The 26835-nt window shown below is 37.9% G+C and overlaps 1 protein-coding gene across 1 annotated transcript; it reads right to left on the reverse strand.

Moving 5' to 3' along the window:
- Positions 1 to 486: 486 nt before the first annotated feature.
- Positions 487 to 14172, reverse strand: LOC120538617. The gene is made up of 5 exons (XM_039768003.1): positions 13918 to 14172; positions 11697 to 11750; positions 10708 to 10854; positions 661 to 735; positions 487 to 573 (listed from the first exon to the last, which is right to left on the reverse strand). The coding sequence occupies exons 1-5, from the start codon at positions 14170 to 14172 to the stop codon at positions 487 to 489; spliced, it is 618 nt and encodes a 205-aa protein (XP_039623937.1).
- Between the last annotated feature and the right edge of the window lie 12663 nt (positions 14173 to 26835).

Below are 26835 nucleotides of genomic sequence, written 5' to 3' on the forward strand. Positions count from 1 at the left end.
GCTGTCTGTCTGTTTGGCTAAAGGATTACCTCATCATTCTTGCTTTCCTCCTACAGTAAGTTAATCTTATTCTGCTTTTTATCATTATATTTGAAAGTCAAGGCAAACCAAAAAAAAACTACTGCATTCCAAAATATATTCCAGTCTTTATAGGAAACATTATTGTGCTTCTTCCATTTGTAATAAGAAAAAAACAACACAAATTTACTATAATGTTAACAATTTTAATAGCAATACTAGTTAAAACCATCAATAAATAATTATTAAATATTATAACTTTCTAAGTAATGTTAAAACACATTAAAACCTTTCCACAGGAAATGGAATGTAACATGTTAACTTTTCTGATCACAAAGAAAGCTCTTTGTACCACAAGTACTACCTAGTATTTTAGGTTTCATTTAACCAAAAAGTTAACTTCATCTGTTCCAAGACAAAGCTCAGAACTTCTCTTAGCTAAAAGACAATGAAACTTCGTAATGCATATCAGAGTTTCCGTGGAAGAGTATACTGGTGGATTCCTTCTATCACCAGGTGAAGTTCCCCAACAGCCTTGGAAATCAATTCATCTGTCTGGGAGAGAAGTATAACATAGTTAAAACCTGACTTGAGAGTCCTTTAAAAAATAGCGGTCATCCAGAGACATGACACCTTACTTACGTTTTTGAAATTCTTCTTCATGTCTGTAATCTTCTCCCCATATGTTGTGTTATATTTTTTCGAAGGTGTAGTGAACTGAAAGAAAAATGCAGTGTTATTCAAGATTCTGAGTTCATCATATCCTCTGCATTTCAATAAACAGGACAGCAAGAATTGCCATTATACACAATATATACAAAAATGATATTTTTGATTTGTTTCTTACTCCATGTAGTCTGTAGTGAGGTCCAAAAAATCTTTAACTCTTATGTTTTTGTGGAAAATGGACATAACAAAGTTTCTGATTGATTGGGATCCAATGGTGACCAACACTGGACAACAGCAAATAATCTAAAAATGCCCATTAAAATGTACTCATGTTACTTTAATGTATAATCTACACACCAAATCATCCAGTTTTATGCTAACAACATACAAAATGCATGTATTTTTTGCTACAATATTGTTAAAAAAATAACTCTGGAAAATAAAAATAAAAGCGCAACCCTGTGTGAACAGGCTTCCTGTCTGTGGACTACTTTCATTTTCCAGAATTATTTATTTAACAGTATTTTAGCATTTTTAGTATGAGCATATGACTGAATGACTTGATACATAGATTGTGCATCACAAGTTGTTGGTTGCTGTTGTCCAGTTTTGGTCACCATTGGGTAACGTTCTATCTGAATGTTTGTTATATCCATTCTCCTCAAAAATGTGAGCTTAAACATTTTTCTAGACCATCGTAACAAACTACATGTGGTGAGTAGTATATTCGAGAATATAATTTTTGGTGGAGTATTCCCTTTAGTATAACTCTGGTATACAAATTTATTTTTAAATTTCAAATCTATATCTTTTGTTTACTGTGAAAGGTGAAATAAGTTTATAAAATCATCAGTTAATCAGTTGATTTTTTTTTACACCCACAGCTATAATGATACAGAATGAATCAATCCATTCATCAATTTACACTATAAGTACTGTGATGGATGGCCTGGTGACTACTGAATTCTGTGCAGGAGTGGCACAGAGTAGGTACAGGACCCAGCAAGGTCCAAGGGAAGAGAGGCTGTCATGCCAGTGCAAAAGGAAAGGCACTATCAGTAGGTGTACGTCCTGCATATGTTTCCCTACTGTGACTAGAAGCAGGTGCACCCAGAAAAATGACAGAGAAGGATGGTGTGAGAGAAAGTGGGCAATGTTCCCTCAGGACTAGACAGCATGGAGAGCAGCAAGTGTCAAGATTGCACAACCTTCCTTGTAAAGAAAGAATGAGGTAATGGACGGCTGATTAAAGGTTCAAAGAATTTCAGGTTGATGGTGTGCAGCACACCATATCAGACGTGAAGATCACGTCCGTAAGAGGACAGAAGTGTAAGAGAACTGCTCTGCAGACATGATCATGTGAAAGTCACTGATGGCTAAATGGTGCAGGAGTAGGACCATCCCTTATGTCAGAATCCAGTTTAAAGCCACTTCACAACCAAAGATTCCAGAAGAGGTCAGTGATCAGATTATATAGCGAGTTAATGATAGGGAAACGGGATATGACAAGGGAAGTATTTGTTGCTACTTCTTTGGATAAGTGAATTAAGAAATCTTTGTTGTATGGCAACGATGGAAAGTTTAGATAGGCTGTACATTTTGATGTTTGTTCTATTTTTTGCTTTTCTGATTTCTCCCTGCGCTTACCTTTCTTTTTGTGGTTAGCTATCTTATAAATCTGCCTGTTTTGTATATTTTGGAGTCCTTGTCATTATTGAGGGTATTCTAATTCAGTGGTCCCCAAGTACAGTCCTGGAGGACCTTGGTGGCTGTACGTTTTCATCCCAACCAACTTCACCTTTAATTCAACTCTTAACTAAACAACATGGTATTTCCCAGTCTCTGTATTTATAAAAAGTCTAAACTGGACATCTAGATAGGCTCTTTTCCCATCTAAAACTCCTCACATTAAATGAAACAACAAACTGGACAAGCATTCTACAGTATGGACTTAAAATAACTCAACATCTCAGACCATGGCTGTTAGACGGATCCTGCCATTCAGAGCCTATTCCAGCATAATCATCAGGAGGTGCAAAGCAAGAACCAACCTTCATTAAGAGGTCATTCCATAACTATTAGCTAAATGGGACTTGGCCTTGACAGGTCAAAATTTAGTGAACAGAACTCAATGTGTGGTTTAAGTCAATGGTTCCCAATTGCTATCTTGGAGAACCACTGTGGCTACAGGTTTTCATTACAACTAACTTCACTTTTAATTGGACTCCTAACTTAATTTAAAAAGCTCTGTTTTTACAAAAACACAAAATGAGATATGTAATGATTTGTTAGTAAGCATTTCTATATGTTACATGGAGTTACTTTCATATTTTTATCTTTATTTTTAAGATTTTCATCACCATTGTCATTTCCTCAAGTAACTGCAGTTTTTCGCCATTTTGTGTTTTGCCTGTCCTCGTATCTACTTCATCCATTGTTAATTGCCATTCTAAAAATGCAATTAAGGGAGTAAAAAATGTGAAATAAAATGAAAATGAGAAAAAAGAAATATGACAAACATTCAAATGTTTCTAAGTTTATTATAAATGTAAATCTTACACTGCTGTGCCTTTTTGCATCCAGAATAAGAGTAGAGAAGAAATAAAATCCCAATTAATTAAACAATTAATTTAAATGACTGATTGATTGTGAAAGTGGTTGGGAATATAAACCTCTAGCCACAGCGGTCCTCCAGGACCGAACTTGGCACCACTGGTCTAATTCACCCCTACATTCCAAATAAAAATATTTTAGATTGTTGCTTCAGATATAGCAGTTGGTGAAAATGTGTGAACGTGAACCACAATCGACTTATATTAGAAACTGTTTAGTCACTTGGCACCTCACACTTTCATTAGACAAATGATACATTCATGTAACATACAACTAATAGGATTTTATTCTAAGTGTTGGTGCCCAGTTGGACGGATGGGCATCCCGGTCAGGATCAAGAAGGTGGACACTACCCGGCCAGGATGCCTTAAAATTCACATCCTGGCTGAGTGGTTGGAAGAAAGGATGGACTTGTGAGATCTGGAAGCCGGGAGCAATTCACCCCCCAAATTAATAGGTGGTAGCATCCCTCGCAAGTAGTCCCAATTTGGACACCCACAGGGCTGTATGAGAATTGGTGTCTGGAAGCACAGCCCTGTAGGGGTCCTTACGTGATAACAGAGGGTGTTGCTGGGGGAGGATCTACTTGGTTTTTAGATGACCCAGAAGTGCTTCCAACAAGCCATGACATGCCACAGGAAGTACTCCTGGCTCCAACTTAAATGAGCCTCCAGCCATACCTCAGTTAGTCAAAGTTGGGAGGCGGCAGGCAACACTCAACTGTAGAAGGATAAGAGAGAAAAAGAGAGCAAGCGTGTCTTGAAGCTGTTTACTGGCTGTCATTGTTGTATTAATTGAGCTGTGTGGATTAAAAATACATTTTATTGAACCTGGAGTTGTATTGGGTCTTGTGTATCTGGGGTTTGGGGACTCGGTGATGACCCCTACTGTTCACAAAAAATAGTAAGAAGAAAAAATATATAATGAAACTACTTTTTAGCATTTTATCATGCACAGCCATCAACCTTACTACACAGTTTTGTGGCTTGCTTCTTGCACTGGTACTCAAAATCTTCCAGGAACATTTCTACAAAATATATATCTACTCTATATATATAAAATCCTAAGCCTAAAAGTCCAATGATTTTGTGCAACGATTTCATGTGACTTTTTATGTCACGTTTTTTGTCACACTTTAAATCGGGCTTATTTTAAAACCTACATATATATGTTTGGTATCATTCTTTTCAGAATTTATCAAAGTTTAATGTCATGTTGTTAGATTTTCAGATTCTTATTCCATTTCTAAATTATAAACTAAAAAATATCAAGAACTCACGTCCCGCAAGACAAGACTTAACCAAGAGTGCCAAGAGATTTAACTACACCTAGGGCCTCAAATAAAAGACAAAGATTAGGACAGCTGCTGTACAGGATTTTAAATGTTCAAAGCAGATCATGTGACACGGCGGCAGCAAGAAGCCAGCAGCTGATCGAGCAAAGAGGAGGTAAAAAAAACCTGTATTTTTTTCCCATTGTATCACCGTTTAAGAGGGGGTTTCGGAGGAGCAACCGCATTTCCTTGGGGTGCGTTAAGCCCCCCTTTTCACAACACGAGTGGCGGACTGGCTGCAACTGGGGGATGGATGCCAGGTGGGCTTCCCCCCCTAGTATGTATATATATATATATATATACTGTGTATATATACTGTATATATATATATATATATATATATAGAGAGAGAGAGAGAGAGAGAGAGAGAGATAGAAAGATAAAAAGAGAGCGAGACCCACTGGCAAGTAAGATGAGTTGTAAGTGGGGTGAAACCTTTGATTTATACTTTGTAATATCATGTTAGAAGCCAGGTTTTGTTGCCAGTCCTCTATAGAAAAACTTACAAAATTCCACTTAGCAGTATGGCCTTGAAATTTTCCAGGATCGTCTCCATGTTATCATTACATTAGCATTTGTGTGTTTAGTGCATGTTGGTCTGTTACACAAATTCAACATTTTCAATGGTTGTCGAGAAAGACTGCTGTTGAGAACCTAGTAGTGTTTACTGCAAATGCCTGGCACCTCAGCCTGCATAATAAGCACAAGAGCAGCTGTGTGCACTGACTTTCCTCAAAAACTTTGCTTAATTCAAAATCCAGTACCAACTATTCAATGGTCCACAATTAGCAAATATTAGTTTTCAATTTCCTGTCAGGATACATCATTGTTTCATTTTTTTGCCATTTTTGTTTCATCACATTGTTAATTTTTATTTTGTTACTTCATTGATGTTATCACTTCTTGTGATCCTGGCCATTTTAAAACTGTAAACACTGTTTGTTTCCAGATGCATGATGCACTGGCTGGATACCATCACCGTTGTGTTATAAAACATATCAAGGCTCAGTAAGGAGATCCATACTTTAAAGAGATGACTTAGAGTAGTGCATTCAGGGAAAATAAACAAATGAGTTAGAAAGAGGTTTTGGTTACTAATTTTCTAATGTTTTTACTTCATAAAAGAATTGATAATGTGTGTGTTGAGACTATTGCTAACATCTCTGATTGCCGTCTGCTATTTGCTTCTAACAGAACATAACACTGCCTTAAACCATATATGTCATAGCTAACATAAAGTTCAAATAGCTAGAATCAGTACCATGATAGCATATAAATCATCAAAGACACCCAACTTCAAATAAATAATAATCAAAAAGATCAAGGCTTTTTTATAGTACTATGTCATATTCAAAAGTTAAAGGAACACTGGTTCAATAATGGGAAAGCATCACCATTGTACCTTTTAAACTGTAACACAATGATATTGGTGAACTCTAATATATACTAAACCCAATAACCAATAGATTTTCTGAACCCACTTATTTCCACTACAGGGTTGTTAGGAAAAAATGTACATATCTGATGCACTCATCATTTTTTAATTTGTGATGTATTGCCAGAGTTTAACTATTAGACACACTGTATATAAACTGTATGTACTGTATGTGTATGGAGCACTCTGCTCACGCGCAGCCACAGCCACTAGATGGCATATGCATGTACTCTTACATTTTTTCAGCACTTTCCTGCACCTCACGTCTCACTACGGAAGACCTGTGTGCAGCAAATGCTGCCATTTAACAACAACGTCATGCTAATGACACAGATGAAGAGGCACAATGCTGATGCTCAACAACATGCAAGTGAAACACCTCAGCAATGAATGGCAAGGTTTGAAATTTTCACTAAAAACATTGTCTATCTGGAGGTATTTTATCAAGACAAAGATTAATAGGACTCTTATGGCAACTATAGGGCTAAGATATGGTATTGCCAGTGTCTTCTTATGAAAGCCAGTGGAGCAGCAAGTACAGGTGGGTCCTTGTCCTCTATCCCGGGTAATTCTTAAGAGTTAGCTGATGCCTCTCCAAGTTCACAAATATAATAAAAGTGCTAAGGAGCCTTCAGGTTGTTTTTTTGTCCCAAACACCACATGCAACTAGCATTGCCATATCTCAGATGGTGACTTACTTTCTTAGGTAAAAACGTTAATTTCTCAGATAACTAAAATGCATTATGCATTAAATGTTAAAATATTGCAACAGGTTTAAAGGGCTGCAAGTTGAATCTTGACTCGAATCATGAAAACTGACCTCAAGGTCATTATAGAATTGTCTCCAAAATTCTGCTACTCATTTACACAGCTCTGAATCCAAACACTCTTGTACACCCACTGTGCATCTACAGACTGGGCACAGAGGGATAGTACAGGGTACTGCTGCCTCTCTACCCCATGACACTGGATTGGCATCCTTCCTTGGAATTCTCCCCATGTTGCACATTTTTTCTTTGTCTGGCAATTCCCTTTCCACAGTCTTGTGACTGAGCATGAGTGTGGTGATGGACTTAAGGCTCCTTCACAGTTGATTCCCATGTTGTGACTGGCGTTGGCATGCACTCTAACATTGGATTAAGCAAGTTTAACTAGTGCTATTCTTTGGATGACCTTCTCGGTATCTCAAAGACTCTCCATGCCTCTTGCCTTATTTATCTCATTATGACTTGTGCTTGCCCTACTCTGGCACTACCTGTATAACTATATCTATGATGCCCCTTCCATCATTACGTTCATACCATCATGGAAGATCTTCCGTGCAATAGCCTTCCCTTTGTGTGTATTGTTGGTACCTGCTATTATGAGCATTGCTTAATTTCTTTAATTTGAACTTTGATTGCAATGCAAACTGGGTAGGCAAGTTTATGGCACGCAAAAGCCAATACCCAGGAAGCACACATTAGGAATGGAATAAAAATACTGTGCCCTGACTAGATTTAGCTTTCTCTTTTTACATTAAACAGAAACTATACTGGGGGCGGAAACACATTCTTCATACTAGCTTATATCTTATGAACTGTGTTTAGTTTCGTGGTATGGGGATGGCCCCCTAAAACATCACTTTAGCCTTAATTATCATCTTTGATGATAATTTTGTAGCAACAGCATCACAAAAAAAACCAACTACACACTCAGACAATTAAAATAAGAAACCATCTACAAATACCATCAAAGCATTTCCACATTCTGTGTTGTCTCTGTTCACTGAAGATCTGAAAGACTTTTATCCATTTGTCCATCCATCCATTTTCACCAAACTTATCTAATTCACATTCATGGGTAGCTTACCCACATGCCTGAATTATTTTCTTACTATTTCAGACTCATGTTCTTTATTACTTTAAAATATTCACTCCTTTACTGTTGGTGAATATGGTTTGTGAATTGTGATTTCCTGTGGAATACTTTCCCAAATCTGTTCCATGTAGTTACTTCAGCACAAACAGTATACTAATAATTTATGCAGAACCGTTCAACCCATTAAGCAACAAAGGCAGCTCGTTAGGTGACATCATTTTAGAGGAGCCGTTTAGTTGTTTTCTCTCCCTGATATAATATAAATGCGTGCATCTATGAATAAGGTGGAACCCCCCTACCATACCTCCACTCCTTGATGTATCATATTACCAATTGCAGGTTCTTAACAACAAGGTGGACAAGTGTGCTAGCAACATATTAAACGGAGAAATCTGTGATTGTTACTTCCGTGTTATTTAATGGGGTGACCCTTGCTTAAAGCTTCATTATTGGTTTTGACCAGCGCTGATTTTATGTAGCACCTTTCTGTAGAGAGCAAGGTGGCTACAATGCTGCACTCGACTACAAATCCCTTATACTGTATGTACGTGATATGCTGAGGTCCACACCATGAATCGCCACATCTCACCACTGACCCAGCACTTTACCATCCAGCACTACAAGCCAGCACAGCCGAGCCTGTCTGTATTAGTTCATATTCAGATTTCAGACATTCTTTAAGTTACTTCCTTTCTCATTAACAGTGTTTTTTCATCAGCTATAATACTGGATACTTCATACATAAACAAAGGCTGAGCTAAATTATCTTGCCTTATATAAAATCATATTTGTCTGATATTTATATTATACACGCAGGCATAATGGATTACATTAGTATGGAGGAATATTTCGGACAAAATAAAATAAATAAATAAATGCGCAAATAAATAAAAGTACTGTGAAATGTGTCATGAAATGAGTGCCTAAATAAATAAATATGTCATGAAATGAGAGCATAAATAAATAAATGTGTCACGAAATATGTTTTTTGTTGCTTATTTATTTATTTTATTTTGTCCGTAACACTCCTCCAAACCATCATGAAATACGACTTGAACCTGTCACTTTCACTCGTCAAACACACCCTCTAGTTATTGACTGGTGAATCGATAACACAAAAACGAATTAGAAAAATGCTTACTACTACCGATGAATTGGATTCTGCTGAAGATATTACGTATTTCACAGAGAGGATTGAACATTTATCGGAAGAAATTGCAATGTTTGCCACTGATCAGAGTTGTTTGAAAAAGTAGCTGCGAATATGCACCTGATTTTATACTCGTAAAACAAGGGACAAATACTCAGATCAAAATATTAGCTGGCGCTGCTTTGGGCATTCCATGTCAAAGTACCTAAACTAATACAGTCGTATATCAAACTGGCTCATTCGCCTTGTGATCGTCATCCCCGATACACCATATAGATCTGCAATCTGTCGTACTTTTAAACCCCATAACAGAAAGTGTTCTATTGATTCAGCTGGAATGTCAAAGGATGGACGTCCAGAGCAGGGAACTGCGTCACCTGAACTGGAGTGTAGTCGAGTCCCTTCCACCAGTTCTTCGATATTTTCAAAAATAGTTTAAACTACATCGGAATCTAAAAGGGCCGCCAACATTGTAATTTCTTCAATTCTCTCTCTGAAATACGTAATATCTTCGGCAGAATCCATTTCATCGGCAGTAGTAAGCATTTTTCTAATTAATTCTTGTGCTTTCGATTCACCAATCAATAACTAGAGGGCGTGTTAGAGCCCACCCTCTCAACTTTGATGAGTGAAAGTGACAGTTTTATTTCAAGTCGTATTTCATGATGGTTTGGAGGAATGTTACGGACAAAATTAAATAAATAAATAGGCCTAAGCAACAAAAAACATATTTCGTGACACATTTATTTATTTATGCGCTCATTTCATGACATATTTATTTATTTAGGTAATCATTTCATGACACATTTATTTATTTATGCTCACATTTTACAGTACTTTTATTTATTTGCGCATTTATTTTTTTAATTTTGTCCGAAATATTCCTCCATACATTTGCACAGTGGATTCGCTATGCTGCCTGATAGAGCGTCTCTTGGATTCGAATCCCACGCAGACTTCTTGTCTATGTGTAGTCTGTACATTTTCCCATTTCTGTATGGGATATCCTCCAGATACTTTGGTTTTCCTCCCCCATCCCAAACACGTGCATGTAAGGATAATGATGGTTATCTTTAACCTATCTGCAGAGCTCAGGACACTCTTTGGTGCCTAGATGTTTAAATGTAATTGTAAGCTATTGGAGACCACCAGGAGGCAGTGTAGAGAAGATGACATTGAACAGGCTTTGTTTCAGATGATGTTCCTGCCTTGGTCCAAAAGTGACCCTAGGAAGGCGCATAAAAGGCTGTCAGGAACACATACTGTAAGCTTGAATGATAGAAGCAGTGAACAGGAATACAGATGAAGGTAAAACAGACAGATATGCTGTGTATGAAGTGCATTCTATTTGAAATAAATTGTAATTAAAAAAACCTATATACATAATAAACAGGTATTAAAGGTACTATGTCATTGATTGATAGGTAGATAAATAGATTACTTTTATCTCCCAACTTTACAAAGCTTGGTCATATTGTGTGGTATTTTAACCCCTCTTTTTCATATTACTGTGTATTTGGTGATAGCATTTTAACCTTTCCCCGCAACTTCACTCATGCTAAGCAGAAACAGAAATGAATAAAACACACAGTCTACTGTGGAAACAATAAACATCTGTGCATTTTTTACCTTTATGCAGTCTTTCACAGTTGTCTGAAGTCTTGATAAGTGGCTTTTCAGTTCTGCTGTTTCCTTTCCTATATGACTGTCTGCCTTGAGAACTTGTTGAAGGTAGAAATCCAGTAAATCTTTTATAGCGAAAACTCCAATTTTATTCTGTTGATGAAAAATGATGAGCTTTAGGGCAATGTGTTGATTATCTTTAAATGCCTTTAAATTCATTCAATTTTTCTTTTATCGCAGTGCTCTGAGTAAAAACATTACATTTCATCTTTCTAATAGATAAATGGCAAATAAAATAAATTGAAAAAACTGAAATTTATATCTGCCCAATTTTTGAAATATATTAATACCCCACATATAACATATCAGTTACACATTATTCTTAGTGCAACATTTAAGTGATTTAAATGGATAACAAAGAACAAATAATCTCTAGCCACATGAAGATGCAAGCTGTTGCTGCAACTGCAACCAAAAATGTTATTTTTAACTAATTTAATGTGTAACACACAACTATAAATGCAATATGTTATAAACACACCTTTGTATTTAATTAAAAGAGAAAAACCAACACATCTCCAAAATAACATTGTCAGGCTAAACTAAAAAATAAGGATTAATGAAGCTTCAGTGATCTGAATTTTTAAGTGAGATAATCATAATGCAAGCCCTTAGGCCATTAACGGAAGGTACTTCCAAAATATGATGTGACAATTTTTCTTATAAATGTTTGCATAATATATACTCAATAATGTTTAAAAAAATCAAAACCAAATAAAGCTGGATTAAATGTCCTTCATGGCACAATATACAATGAGAAGGTGATATAATCAATACTTTTCCCCAGAAACTGGTATTCTCATACACTCCTAAGCTTTTCATGTATATACTCCTTTCTTTATCTATCTATCTATCTATCTATCTATCTATCTATCTATCTATCTATCTATCTATCTATTAGATTTGTAATATATACATAAAAATTAACTACTTACCCGTAAATTCCAGTTAATTTCAGGTATCAACCTTATGTGAATATTGATGTCCACCTGAATAAAACAAACACTTTGAATGAATATTTGCTTTAAATTTAGCTTTTTTACGAACATGTCTTTAGACATTAAAATGCATGTAATCAAAATAATAGAATATCGATTTAATCCATACTAAAAACAATAAAAACATTTACTTGCATGAAAAATTTGATTCCATAAGTGCAAGTGTATATAAGAAAAAAATATGAAATCATTTTAGAAGTAAGTAGGTTTGAGTCTATGACCTATTGAGTCAGATACTGTATGTTTAATCAGAAAGTGTCTGGTCCTTTTTTACTCACAATAACTTCCTCTAAGTCTTTCAAGTTGTTTAAGATTTTTTGAAGAAAAGGCTCTGAGATGTTGTGCCGGAGACAGCTCCGAATCCTGTGTCTCTTTGCATTTGTGCCCGGATGTGCCCACAGCAGCAGCAGCAGCAGCGTACATGGCAGCCAATGTGATCTCATGCTTCTCAAGTGCATTTGCTATGCTAGACACAAGTACAGGTCAATGACAGTCGCCACTACTCAGGTCCGAAAGTGGTGACACCCTTTATACTGTCACCTGGCCTTTCTAAAACGTCCCACATAATCATGACGTAGGCTTAAAACTGGAATGTAAAAGACGGTTTTTAATTTCCACGAACAACTACTGTAGTCTTTAGGTTTTAATTTAAAAGGTGCGAACCTGGGGAGAGGTAGTGGTTTGAATGAAAGTGTTTTGAGTAATGAGGTGGTTTTTAAAAGAAAAAATGTGCTATTAATCCAAAAAGAACATTTCGGTGATTCAAAAGAAAGAAACCCATACCAAATGGAAACAGGTAAACCCAAAAGAAAGAAAGAATGAAATAAAATCCATGTCTTCTTCAGAAATATAAATAGTTACGGACTCCAAACATTTTCCAACAGAAATGTCAAATCATTTGTGTTCCAAGCTTGCTTCAATTTTATTTTTAACAATGACTGTTAGTACCCACCTAGATGACTCTTGAAGCTTCTGCTTGTCATGTATGTCAAAAGGGATTTTTCCAGCTTTATAAAGGTGTCTGCTATACTGGGTTACTTGATGACTCTAAATCTGCTTTTTGTCAATGGATATTTTCTGTGATAGTCTACTGTAGATCTCCAAGACTTTGGGGAACACAGAACCCCTGATAACTTAGCTGGATCTTGTTAAGGCAGGTAAAGGCCTGTGTATAGAAGGAACTTGGTAAGGCCTTTAGGCAGCTTTATTCATGTTTTGCCAAACCAATCAAAGACTCAGGAAGGGTAAGTGGAAAGTCATCCAGTGTGAAAATGTTGTCTTCAAAAAGGGATACCATTCAGATGTGGCCTCAGAAATTTGAGGTCTTCTCACAGAAGGCTTTGTCTGAAGCATTGATTCACATTGAGTTAATTTATCTAAATAGAACATTGTTGTGTTTACAAAGCTGTATGTTGGAAAACCCACAGGTGGGGATGAAATCCAGACAAAAATATTTAAAACAATAGACATTATGTATGTTTCCATGGCTATCGTTCCATTTTAGTATTCCATGGAAAACATAGATATTGCCTTGAAAGTTGTATTTTTAAAAATAGGGACAAGAGAAAATGGTCAAATTAATGGGGGCTCTTCCTCTGCTGCCTGCTTCTGAAAACCCTTGATGGAGTATTGGAAAAGACTTCTAATCCAGTAATTAAACCTAAGATATAGGAGAAATGTGAATTCTGTCATTGCCATTGAACTGTGAACCAGATTTGTATCCTTGCATAGATACTTGAAATCTGTGATGGTGCAGGTCCTGCTCCATGCTCCCACCTCTCTTCTGGGAGCCTCTGGAACTCAGCACTGTCAGAAATGTAACCAGATGAGCTGGTCTGATGGGGACAAATGAAACTGAGCAAGGGAATGGTGCAAGAGCTTTTATTAAAACAAAAATAAATCTGAACAGTGTCCAAAGTGCAGTACTTCAAATATGTCCATCCAAAAAAACAGGGTGAATAATAGTGGAGGTTAAAAATCCAATAAATAATTCCTTTAAAATGAGGTTAAAAACAACATCTATAGCAGTCTATAAATATACCTATAGCAACTTCTATAGCAGTTTCTTTTAAATATCCAGTGCCTTCGCTTTTCTTCTCTGCTTATCCTTCTCAGGCCTGGCAGCACAGGAGTCGCCTCTTTCAGTAGGTGCAGCTACCTTAAAAACTGGTCTGGTATCCTTCCATCTCCTAGGTACATACAGCCATAACGCCAGACCGAGACTTTCAGGGCGCTCATGTTGGGACTCTTCCTTCCAAGTCTCCTCAACTCCCACTGCCTTCCTGGGTGAGCCATCACTCTGCGAGGTGCTCTCTACCAGTCTGCCTGCCATTACTCCAGCATCCCTGTTCTTGCATCTTTCCTGCACCAGCTCTCCAATTCCCCAGCCTTCTTCTCCCGTAACCTCCGTCATTCTCTCTTTTCTTCCCCCCTCCGCACTCACGCTCCTCCTGTTTATAATGGGGACATGGCACAGGTGTGGCAATTAGCAGCTCCTGGCATCAAGTATGGACATGGGCAATCATGCACCTGTGCACTTCATTGCAGAAATGCCCATGCCCGTATTGCGCCCAGGAACTGCTCTGGCCACACTACCACACCCCCTCCTTTTGCGATTATTTATTTAAAAAAACATCCATTTCGAGCCATGGACCTGCTATTTCACAGAGTCATGAATGGCAGCTGAGTCCCTGTTGTTTTTAATTGAGAGTTTGGACTCTTGATATTATGAGTCTATTCAGCGTGGGTGTTGCATTCTACCAAGGATTCATCCTGTCTCCTCTTTTGTTCATGATTTTCATTGGTAGGATTTAAAGGTCCTTTCAGATATCAAGCTGGGCATCTTATGGTGTTTTGGCAGGTTGGGTAGTTCTGTATTTGTGGATCATGTTGTTCTCTTGACCTAATCAAATTTTCATCTCTAGCACAGACCACATCAGTTGACATGATGTTTTTTACTTCTAAATCGGTAGTCATAAGTCTTAGCTGGAAAAACTTGCATTTGGAGAGAAGCAGCTGCCTAAAAATTGTGAGTGTTCAAGTGCCTTGGGTCCTTGGTTATGGGTGAGGGTAGAGGGGTTTGTGAGTTTGATCAGTGCATTGGTGTAGCACCTGCACTTTTTTGTAAATGTGCTGCTGATCTGTCACGGTAAACTGGTAGGTAACTGTCCAGGTAGAGCTTTCAATGTATGAATCCATCTACACATACATCACAATCTTCATGTATGATCAAGTGATCTTGGAGCCTCCAAACTCCATAAAGACAGGGACAGGTGACAGAGACAGAGAATAAAATTTGAATCGAATACTCTTGTGGCTGTGAGTAAGCACTGCACCATTCTGCTGCTCCTTAAGTACATGTAATCAGCACTAAGCTTCACCGAATAAATGTCCTAAAATGGTCCGGTCACTCATCCAGTTTTATTTACTGTCTAATCCTGGTTAATGCTAGGATGTTAGCTGGATGAATAGAAGGTCTAAAGGATATGTGATCTTTTTATCTCCATCACTCAAGGTACAACTAGGTAAAAGGGGAAATGATGAACACATAATTGTGTATCAGCTATACAGTGCAAGCAGTAATTCTAGTCAGATTTAGAAATGGAACATTAAATACCATTAATAAATACTGGCTTGGTTTGTTTTTTTGTAATTTTCATGTAAGAAAAACAATTTCAAATGCGTGATGAATGCATTTATTAGTCCTGTGTGAGAGGTAAAGAAGCATGGACGCACAGTGGTTAGAACTGCTGCCACACTACTTCCATTATCCTGGGTTCAAAAATGACTGCCTGCAAGGTGTTTTCTCCTTGTCTACGTGGCTTTTTCTTCAGGTACTCACACTTGTCTCTCTCATTATACAAGATTTTCAATTTAGCCCTAACTGGCAATTCTGACTTTGGCTTTTTTAAGTAGAGGTGTTTGTTTAAAGTAGGTATTGCGATGGACTGACACTCTATTCAGAATTGGTTCCTGCCTTGTCCATGGTGCTATCAGGATAGGCATCAGATCACCTGGATTCTGAATTCTTTTATGTGGGTTTGAGAATTTTATGTCAGTGGCGTCAAGCTGTACTTTATTAAAAGAAACCAAAAAAAGGTATCTACCTTTTGATTCTGTAGGTGTTTATTGCTTATATGCATGGCAAATTGTCTACATTTAATAAGCTGTAATTTATTTTGTTGCTGCTAAATGCTGTTTATATAAGATTATCTAATGAAAAGTATTTCAACTTTGAAAAAGTACTAGGGTGTTGTACCACGTTAACCATTATGAATGCAGTGAGAAGTCAAGCAAAATGACACCTTTTATTGGCTAACTAAAAAGATTACAATATGCAAGCTTTCGAGGCAACTCAGGCCCCTTCTTCAGGCAAGATGTAATCATCAAGGGGCCTGAGTTGCCTCGAAAGCTTGCATATTGTAATCTTTTTAGTTAGCCAATAAAAGGTGTCTTTTTGCTTGACTTCTCACAACTTAAAAGAGGAAAAATCATTTATAGTGTATCCTAGTTCATTGAGACTTTATTTTGCATAAATGCTGAGTAAATGTGACCAAACGCAAACCACAAAGATCAGATCTGATTTCTTCAAGGTACACCAGGGATACAGCAGGTGTCCTTTAAAACAGGAAGCTTGCAAACTAAGGCCAGGGTGCTGCACATTTGGTAATATTTCAGATTTTAACCAGAACCACAAAATAAGATAAAACACTTCTACAACGATTGTGATCAAAAGTGGACACAGTCAAGCTGTTCCTAATACCAGAATTAAAGCAAAACAGGCCAAAGTTATTTAAAAAAAATAAAAATGGAATCTTTATTGTAAATAAAGTGTAGTAGGGAAGAAATGGATAGAAAAATAGATGAAAAGTACAAAATACAGTAATAAACAACAAACTTGCATCTCTGAGCCTTCCTAAAAAGTTCAGTTGCTCTGCCTATACCACCTTCTCTCTCGCCCCAGTTTCTTCTTCCTCAATACTGTAGCTTTACTTTTTACTAAAAGTCAGCCTTTGCATTGCCTCATCTCCAGACTCCAAGCTGATAAGTGGTCTACCCAAACCAAGTCAAATGTATCCTTTTGAACTGTGTTTGTCAACTGGTGGGCCATGAGTTGCTATTGTTTGTAATGGTCATGAGTCATGTTGGGTCACTGCGCTCAATTCACCAAGGGGAGATGCTCTATTGATTGTGCTCAGTTCGCCATGGGATCACCCCCTAAGGTGAGTCACGAAGAGACTTACACCGGAAAAAGTTGGCCACGACAACAGAAAAGGTTGAGAAACACTGCTGTAAAGCTCCTTAGGAAGTCCTTCCTGAAGTCTGGCACCAGTTTTCTCTGCGATCCTCAAGGAATAGTTTGAATTGAATGGGCCAGACTACCTTGAGGAGATCATTCTAGCAAAATCCAGAATGGGGACCATACCTATTGCTTGTCAATTAGCTGTCAGCCTTTGTCAATCAAGTGATACTGTACCCAGGGAATCATTGTTTCACAGTGTTCTCTACTGCATTCTGGAAATACTGTGTTAATGGCATGGTGATAAAGTTCCTGATGGGGAGTCTGTTATTACCTTATCAGTGTCTTACCAAACCTGCCTTGCAGCACATCCTGCAGCCTGAAATCCCCTCACCCAATTATAAGGTGAATGTTTCAGGAATTTACATGTTTAAGTTAATATATTGGATGCTCCTAGCGAATAACAAGTGTTCCAACAAGGCACCCATTGATCCTATTCTGAGTAAACAAAGACAAAAATAGATGGATCAAAAATGAGATCTGCTTGTTTAAAATATAGATATATAAAATCATTGTGATGGATGTCCGGCAAGAGTTTCCGGCCCTCATCCCCAGGCCGCCATGAGGAGCTCTCCCGACAGCATGGATGTGCCTCATGGCCTCATGGACTTTGTAGTTTTTATACACAGCCCTGCTGGATACCTTGGGGACCACAGGGAGTCACTGTAGGGAGGCTCATGGACTCTTATGTGCCCTATAACCTGGAAGCACGTCCTGGTCACGTGAACAGGAGAAATGACGTACTTCCAGGTTGAAGAGAAAGACTTTTACCCTGACCCGGAAGTGATAAGGACTTGTAGACTGTGGGGCAGGAACACCTCCGGGTCAGGGGGTATAAAAGGACTCTGGGAAAGCCCAGACACTGAGATGAGCTGGGAGGAAGGGTGGCTAAGTGTCTGGGAGTTGGAGGATTAATTGCTTAATTGTATTGATTGTTTATTGAGAATAGTGGAGTGGTGGTGCTTGGTGCACATTATTATTATAATAAATAATAATTATTGACTTTTTACCTGGTGTTTGTCGTGGTACCTGTGGGTTCAAGAGGTGGAAAAGAACCTCTACTGCTACATCATATACAAGTATTTTACAGTTAGTTTGTGATAAGTTGTTGCCCTGTCACATCAAACAACTTATTCCAGTGATTGTCAGTCATAGCCTTCTTTTACATAATCTCTGCGTGTTGGAGGCAGTCGGCGGTGTGCTCCTGTCAAGCCGAGCATCAAGTCTCACATATCAAGTTACTCACTCCAAATAGTTCATGACTCAGCCTGATAAAATTGATTTTGTCTTTAGTCTTAGTGGTGGGCTTTTTATGCATAAGAGCTGGGAAGTACAAGTCATATTATGCAGTGACAAGAAACAAGGAACGTAAGTGTTTTGGACCTCACAAACACAAAAGAAGCTTGTCAGGCTGATGTTTTATATTATATGACAGAATGGGAAAAAGAAAAGAAAAGCAGGGTGACTGCAGCTGAACTTGCTGTTCCTGTTAACCCTTTGTACAGTGCTGGCTCCATCAGGCAGCACACTGTTGGTTGTCAGGAAAACAGGCACGTGCTCAAAAATTGGCATGCAGGCAATAACTTTAACATGCCCTGTGGTTTTTAGTCATGTAAACTGCCCTGGTCCAGTGACAAGATCAGCAACAACAGTCAGTGAGTCTGATACATATTAGAAGTCATGAAATGTGACATCAGCTTTAAGCCATTTTTAAAAAGATTTTACCCATTGTTTACAATTAAAGTCAGATCTCAGGGCGATGCTATTTGATATTATAATTGTAGTTGCTCCTTTGGAAAAAGTGTAGGCAGAACCCTGGATAACTAACTCTACAAGAGGACCCACACATGTGCTACTGGAAAACAACAGGTAGGAGCTCTTCTTCTAAGACCAGACTGATTTGTATTGGTTAAGGATATAATTCTGTAGTGCAGAATCACTGTCTTGGGTTGGATAGACACTTTGATACTGCTGTAAAAAGAAGTCCAAAAATTTGTAATATGCTTTTGTTAAATTTATGAAAAGTACAACGTAAATAGGTAAATAGATAAATAGAAAAGCACATTTCTTCCTATATTTTACATATACAGTAATTTACTTCTTTTTAACTCTTTCTTTACTAACCAAAAACAAAAGAAAAAAAAAACGTTCAGGTTAATAGAGAAGCAGAAAGCTATTGAACACGACTAAGTATTAGTGAAGTGAGTGATGATATTGTTAAAATAACAGTGATTTTTTTTTCAGATTTCAAAATGTACTTCTTATTGTAATGCATTAAACACTCAGCAATTTATTTATTTTTTTAATAAAGAACAAGAGACAATAGATTGAGTTCAACAAATTGAAACTGAAGTTAAAAAAAAAACAGCAACTTTTCACACTTCTTCTTTTGAGTCACTTTTTTCCCTCATCCCATAAAAATATCCTGAAATGATGTAGCATTGAGTGTTGAGTGTGTACGATTATGGACTTTGATGGACTGGACTGGATTGGACTGCTGCCACTGTTACAGACTGTGGCTAGGTGTGCTGGAATGGAAAGAAAGAGTGCAGGAAATGAATGGATGTGAGAAGTATTCAGTTATTCAATGCTGACTTGACAGTGATTTTTTAAGAACATGTACACTAGGTGGCAGCAACATGTTTTGGATTTGAGATGAAAATAAAAAATTTCCTAAAACTTAATAAGATAGCCTATCTACAATGACATAATGTTTATTAGAATCTTCTATACTACCAGGTGTGTCTGATGGGAAGTGAGCCTTTCTGTGAAGGATTAACATCAGGTATGTGACATTTTCTTTTTAAGTAGAACAGGCCTTGTTTGTAATTCCCTCCAACTGTCAGCCTTGTAACTGTTTCTCCTGCTTGTCATTACTGAAACACATGCCAAAAAGTTGTTCCCTTTCATCATGACAATGTTCCACCCCACAGAGTGCACATGACATTGGAAATATGGCAAGAATGCATCTTCAGACTGTTGCCCCAACATCCTTTTTCACCAGATTTGGTTCCTTCTCATTTCTGATATGACTCACAAGAATTTTCATTTTTTTCAAAGGGCATCTGGAGATTCCAGAACACTTTTCACCTTCAGGGAGACTATATTAAGAAATCCTAAAAGAGCATTGTGCTGCATGACTTCTTACCAGATAGTCTCACTTCCTATCAGACACTCCTCATATTAGATGAAATGACAGACTTGCAAAACATTCTACAGGATGGATTTAAAATAACTCAGCATCTCAAACCATGGCTATTAGATGGGTCCTGCCATACAGAGCTTATTCTAGCACAATCATAGGAACCAATCTTTATTGAGAGATCATCCCATAACACTAATGTAAGTGGGAATTAGCATTAACAGGTCACATTCCATTTACATAAACCAATGTGTGATCTAAGCCAATAGTTCAGTCCTGGCTGCCATCCCAACTAACTCTACTTTTAATTGAACTTAAAAAAACTTTGTCAAAAAGACAAAATTGAAGTTTTATTAGTAAGTATTTTCAGTGTCTGTGGTGGGCTGGCGTCCTGCCCAGGATTTCTTCCTGCCTTGAGCCCTGTGTTGGCTGGGATTGGCTCCATCAGACCCCTGTGACCCTGTGTTAGGATATAGCAGGTTGGATAACAGATGGATGGTTTTTCTGTGTTAAATGGAGATACCTTCAGGTCTTTATCTGTATTTTTAAGATATTCATCATTCTTATCATGATTTTCATCCTGGCCATCTTTTACTAATGAGCAAACTAGTGGATCTGAAGCTCTAGTAGCTGGAGCCTTCCACCACTGTGTGTTGTCTGTCCTGGTGTTTACTTCATCCATTGTTAATTGTCATTATGAGAATGCAAATAAGGTAGCAATAGGTGAATTAATAGGAAAATGGCGACAAATGTTATGGCAAAAATGCATATGTTTCTAAATTAATTATAAATGTATATCTCACACTACTGTGTTTTTTAAGAATAAAAAAAATAAAAGATCAACTAATTAAACAATCAGATCAGTTCAAGGTAAAATGACAAGATGAAACAAGATGGGACATAAATATGTAGCCACATTGGTCCTTCAGGACTGAATTTAGGAACCACTGGTCTAAACTACACCATACCAAAATGTCCTTTTTTAACTGAGTGTGCACAACTGTCCACTTAAAATATTAAAAATATTGTATATTTAGCAAAAAATCGGCTCTGTATCAGTAGGTAGTACAACAACAGGGCATCAGTAAGCATGGGTAGTGAGGGAATGTGACAAATGACTATAAAAATAAAGTGAAATGTCATTAGAAAAGTGAATAACGTAAACAAAATATAATGAACTACCAAAGATTTTTTTTTTTAATTCTATCTAAAGCATACATCACATCCATCACTGGAGACACTATATGGCTTGAAAAGAACAGTTTTATCATGTTTGAAAAGAGCAGGAATAAGATGTTCTTCAAAATCTGCCAAATAATTAACTGTGGACATACTTATTTTGGAAAAACTTCTATTGACATATGTTTTATTAAGGTCCTGTGGTGAGACAATTTTCCCCTTTATACTCTTCATTCTGTAGACCCTAATAGAACATCTAAAATCCCACACACTTGCTACTCTGTGGTCAGGTACTTTAGCACTTCCTCCCCCATCCCTTATACATTTGTAACCTCAGACAATTAGACATTTAATTATATAGTATTGGTAATATAACCAAAATTTTAAGGAATCAGAGAGAAACATGGGGTGACATACAAGAGTGGATGAAGATGCCCACAAGTCAATTATATCCTATGCAGGGGGGTCACTCTGAAGGAGACTGGAGACTGCAAAGTGGTGGCAGGGGAAGGAGATACAGAAACCAAGTGGTGGAATGGAAAGTACAAGAGAGTGTACAGAGGAAAAGGTTGGCAAAGAAGAAGTGGAATAGTCAAAGAGATGAAGAAAGTAGACAAGAGTACAAGGAGATAAGGCACAAGGTAAAGAGAGAGTTGGTGAAGGCTAAATAAAAGGCCTATGATGAGTTGCATAAGAGGTTGGACACTATGGAGGGAGGAAGAACCTGTGCTGATTGGCTAGACATAGGAAACAAGCTGGGTGATGTGCAGCAGGTTAAGGTGATAAAGGATAATGATGGAAACGTATGAACAAGCAAAGAGAGTGTGTTGACCAAAAGGAGAGAGTACTTTGAGAGGTTGATGAATGAAAAGAATGAGAGAGAGAGAAGGTTGGATAATGTGGAGATAATGAACCAGGAAGTGCAACGGATTAGCGAGGAGGAAGTAAGGATAGCTATGAACAGGATGAAGAATGAAAAGGCCGTTGATCCAGATGACATACCTGTGGAAGCATGGAGGTGTTTAGGAGAGATGGCAATGGAGTTTTTACCTAGATTGTTTAACGCAATCTTGGAAAGTGAGAGGATACCTGAGGATTGGAAAAGAAGTGTACTGGTACAGATTTTTAAGAATAAGGGGGATGTGCAGTTCTGTCATAATTACCGAGGGATAAAATTGATCTACGTTGTTTTCTCTGAGGGTGTTTGATGGAAAGTATAGAGAAGACCAGAAGGAGTTGCATTGTGCCTTAGTGGACTTGGAGTAAACATATGCCAGGGTGCCTAGAGAGGGGTTTTGGTATTGTATGAGGAAGTTGGTGGGACAGGATAGGAAGAGGGAAGTGTGAAAGTGGTAATGTCTACAGTAGGAGTGATAGATGCATTCAGCATGGAGATGAGATTACATCAGGGACTGGCTCTGAACCCTTTCTTATTTGCAAGTGGTGGACAGGTTGACAGACAAGATTAGACAGGAGTCAAAGTGGACTATGATTTTTGTGAATGACATTGTGATCTGTAACACGTGTAAGGAGCAGGTCAAGGAAACCCTAGAGAGGTGGAAATATGCTGTAGAAAGGAGAGGAATGAAGGTCAGTAGAACCAAGAGAATACATGTGTGTGAATGAGATGGCAGTCAGAGGAATGGTGAGGATGCAGGGAATATAGTTGGCAAAGGTGGATGAATTTAAATACTTGGCATCAACAGCACATTACTCTAATGGGGAAAGGTAGAGGAGAGAGTGCAGGCAGGATGGAGTGGATGGAGAAGAGCGTCAGGAGTGATTTGTGTCAGGCGGGTACCAGCAAGAATGAAAGGAAAGGAACAAGATGGTAGTGAGACCAGCTATGTTATTTGGGTTGGAGATGGTGGCATTGACCAGAAAGCCAGAGATGGAGCTGGGGGTGGCAGAGTTAAAGATGTTAAGATTTGCATTGTTTGTGACGAGGATGGACAGGAATAGAAACGAGTACATTAGAGGGTCAGCTCAGGTTGGACAGTTTGGAGACAAAGCCAGAGAAGCGAGATTGTGTTGGTTTGGATGTGTGCACAAAAAGGATGCTGGGTATGTTGGGAGAAGGATGCTATGAATGGAGGTGCCAAGTAAGAGGAAAAGTGGAAGGCCTAAGAGGAGGTTTGTGGATGTGGTGAGAGAGGACATGCAAGTGATTGGTGTGACAGAGTAAGATGCAGAGGGCAGGAAAATATGGAAACAGACAATCCATTGTGGTGGATAATAAGAATATAATAGAGGAAGAGTATAATTTGAATGTTGTCAAAGCATACCCCTACAGCCTAAGTAGCAAATTCGCAGTATATCTTCTGTCCACAGGCAGATCTCGCCTTATATTTTATCTTAGCTTGCTTTACTTCCACATGGCCTTTCAATGGAGTGCTGAAAAAGACCACATGCCTGCTTCAGTATGGCTGCTGAGATAGAGTTGTCTTCATCATGGTCTTCTCCTCATAGCCAGATGGTGAGAGAAAGGTAAAGGCTAGGTGACCAACTTTATACTACTGTATTATAAACCAATGGGGAGTCATAGTAAAGAATGGCCTCTGATTCAAAATGAATCATAAACAGTTGTACTTCAGACTAATAGAATTAGTTTACCTGTCCCTTCCTGGGCCAATTACCAATGCAGCCCTCAAGTACAAGTCATCCCCCATCCCCCAGTTGCTTTGTCTAGTCAGTTTATGAACTTCCTGCAGGGGATGGCTAATAAGCTCATGTATGTCCAAACACAGTCACCCTTGTCGAACTGGTCTGATACATGCTCCACCACCTGCCATATATTTTACATCCTGAGCCTGTCCTAAAGACTGAGAGTGTGTGGGTTGGTTAGGTATATTTCAAAGGACTGCTGATCTTATCAATAAAGTAAAACATGCCTCCTGAAATACTAAAATACTACTACATTTGCCACTTTGTCTAGCTTACAATAAAGTATCAGTTTATATGCTTGATATATGCTCCACTAAAATATGGAATCAAAAGATTACTGAAATTCCCTAAAAGTGACATAATATATGTTGAAAAGACTGAAGAGAAAGTTCTTCAAAGGGTTATGAAACAGAGCACAGACGTTATTGAGAAAGCCAGTCAAACTGTGTATTTTATTTTGAAAGAAGACACTCCTAATTTTAGGTGCAAATCTTTTCTGCACCTCTTGACTTCTTAACGTGTAGAGAGTGTCTTACTGTTCAAGCTTCTGCCTACTGCATCATATGTAATATTCCAAGGAAATGCAAGATTCTGTAGGCAGAGTGAATGGCACAATTTCATGTAAATTGTGCACTGAAGCATTTCAGGCTGTGCTTGTTGATGACAGAGCAGACATCTATCAACAGAATGATGTGTCTTTACATTCATCCTGTAAGAAGAATAATAGCTGAAGCCATCTTCTTGTGATGATTAGAATTAACATGTGGGAGCACAGAGATTATGGTGTCGATATTAAAGGGAATACTACAGTGCACCACTGGCAAAGTAATTGGGTTTAGGAGTGATGGGATATACTGTACTGTACCTTCATTTTATTACTGAGAACAAATTATTGTAATAGAGACTACTATATCTGCTCTGTATTTACTGTATCTATTTTATGATCCGAAGAGCAGCTTTCTGGATAAGTGAGGCTATTTTGCAAATGTGTAGCAAAAGTAGAGCTCGAGCTATAGTCAACAAAACGAATCAATATTTCCTCTGCTTCTCTACAATTGTTCAACAATCATATAATTATTTTCCATGGAAAGATCAGATATTAGCCCACCATACATATGAATTTCAAACAAATTCACTGATGCAGCCCTGAATTTATTTTTCCTATAAAATTCTTAAAGTATCTTCATTTTAAAATTGATTGAATTATTACTGCAAACAAGTACTGACCAGCTCCAAGACTGGCATGGCATGTTGGCTGAAGAAGTAGTTCTCCTTCCCTGAAGACATACCCTGCATTGCATTTTGCTTGGCCCACAGGCATCAGTGAGCTCTCACAATCTGTTAGATTGTATATTTGTAGATCTTGTACTTACCCATTAATAAATAGTTTGTCTGCTTCCAATGTTTTGTAACTATTAAACTTGAATATGGTGTATCCACTGAGTCCAGAAACAAGGTAATTCATGATGTTCGTGTGCATGAACAAAGCAGGCAAGTTTGGATGCTTTCTCCATTCCTTGGCTGTCAAATCGTACAGATTCACACTGTTTAGTAAGTTCAATTTGTTTCAATATACTTGCTTTGTGTACCAATTTTGTTTGTCCAGGTATAGTCTGCGATTTGTCACATAATCTCACTTCTACTGGCATTCCTTGTTGCAAACAAACCAGTGCAATCCTCTAAAGATGGTGTATATGCTCTACAATGCAATGTGGGGTGATTTATGCTAGCATAAAGGGATTGTTAGTCCTTGGATTAGTGAGGAAACCAGAAAAAAAGTATAAAAAAATGCACTAGACACTTACATACCCTGCATGTGATTCCGATTCACTGCAGGATTCAAGCAACAATTCACAAAAGGAAATTAAGAGTCTATGATGGAATCAAGCATCAACACAGGGAGGTCATGTTGACACCTGAAGAGAAATGAATGTGGGGCTGGAGTTTTAGATTTGACGTATCCCCCTAGCACCAAACCCTTCTCAACCGACCTAATCTTGTCTTTAATAATTAGTTCTGGAAATGAATCTAAGATCCTCATGGTTTCCCATGTTAAAGGCACGGAGTTACAGTACTTACTGTGCAAGTGTTAACACTACATTAAAAATTTATATCACATTTATACCATGGAAATACAAGTTAGTGATTGAAAGGGACAACCCCTACTTACCAGCATACAGCCACTTAATGAAACTGATCATCTGTTAGGGAGCCTCCCTTGTAAGCCAAAGAAACCAGGTGAAAATGGTTTAGCAAAACAAGCATACTGGATTGCAAATACCACAAACGCAACAAAATTGAAGACTAAGGGAACTAAATGGACCTACTGTGCTGTGTAGAGGGTAGCACATCCACCTCACAGCTCAGAAGAACTTGGTTTGAGTCCCTGTCTCATTACTGTTTTTGTATATTTTGCACATGCCACTTTTGTTTTTTTCTCAGCTTGTTTTATATTTTCAGCATTCCCAAAAACTTGAAGATTAGGTTATTTGGTATGTCTAAAATGGCTTACTGTGAATGTGTGAGTATAATGAGACCTGCAGTGTACTGGCACACCTTTCAATGTCAATCTCTTGCTTGCATCCAGCATTCCATGGATAACCCCCTATGTAGTTAATGAGTTCTGTAATGGACGGATGAATCGTCTTTTGGGACATTTGGAATATTGTACATGTGCACTGCTATGAATTTACTCTTCTCATCTTCTGAACTCCAGGTTGATATTTGAGTGAAACATCTTCTATGTTGAACTTTAACATTCTCCTAGCAGGGCAGAGACTTGTTGGATGGCA

Source organism: Polypterus senegalus, chromosome 11 (assembly GCF_016835505.1).
Source record: "Polypterus senegalus isolate Bchr_013 chromosome 11, ASM1683550v1, whole genome shotgun sequence".
NCBI lineage: Eukaryota > Metazoa > Chordata > Cladistia > Polypteriformes > Polypteridae > Polypterus > Polypterus senegalus.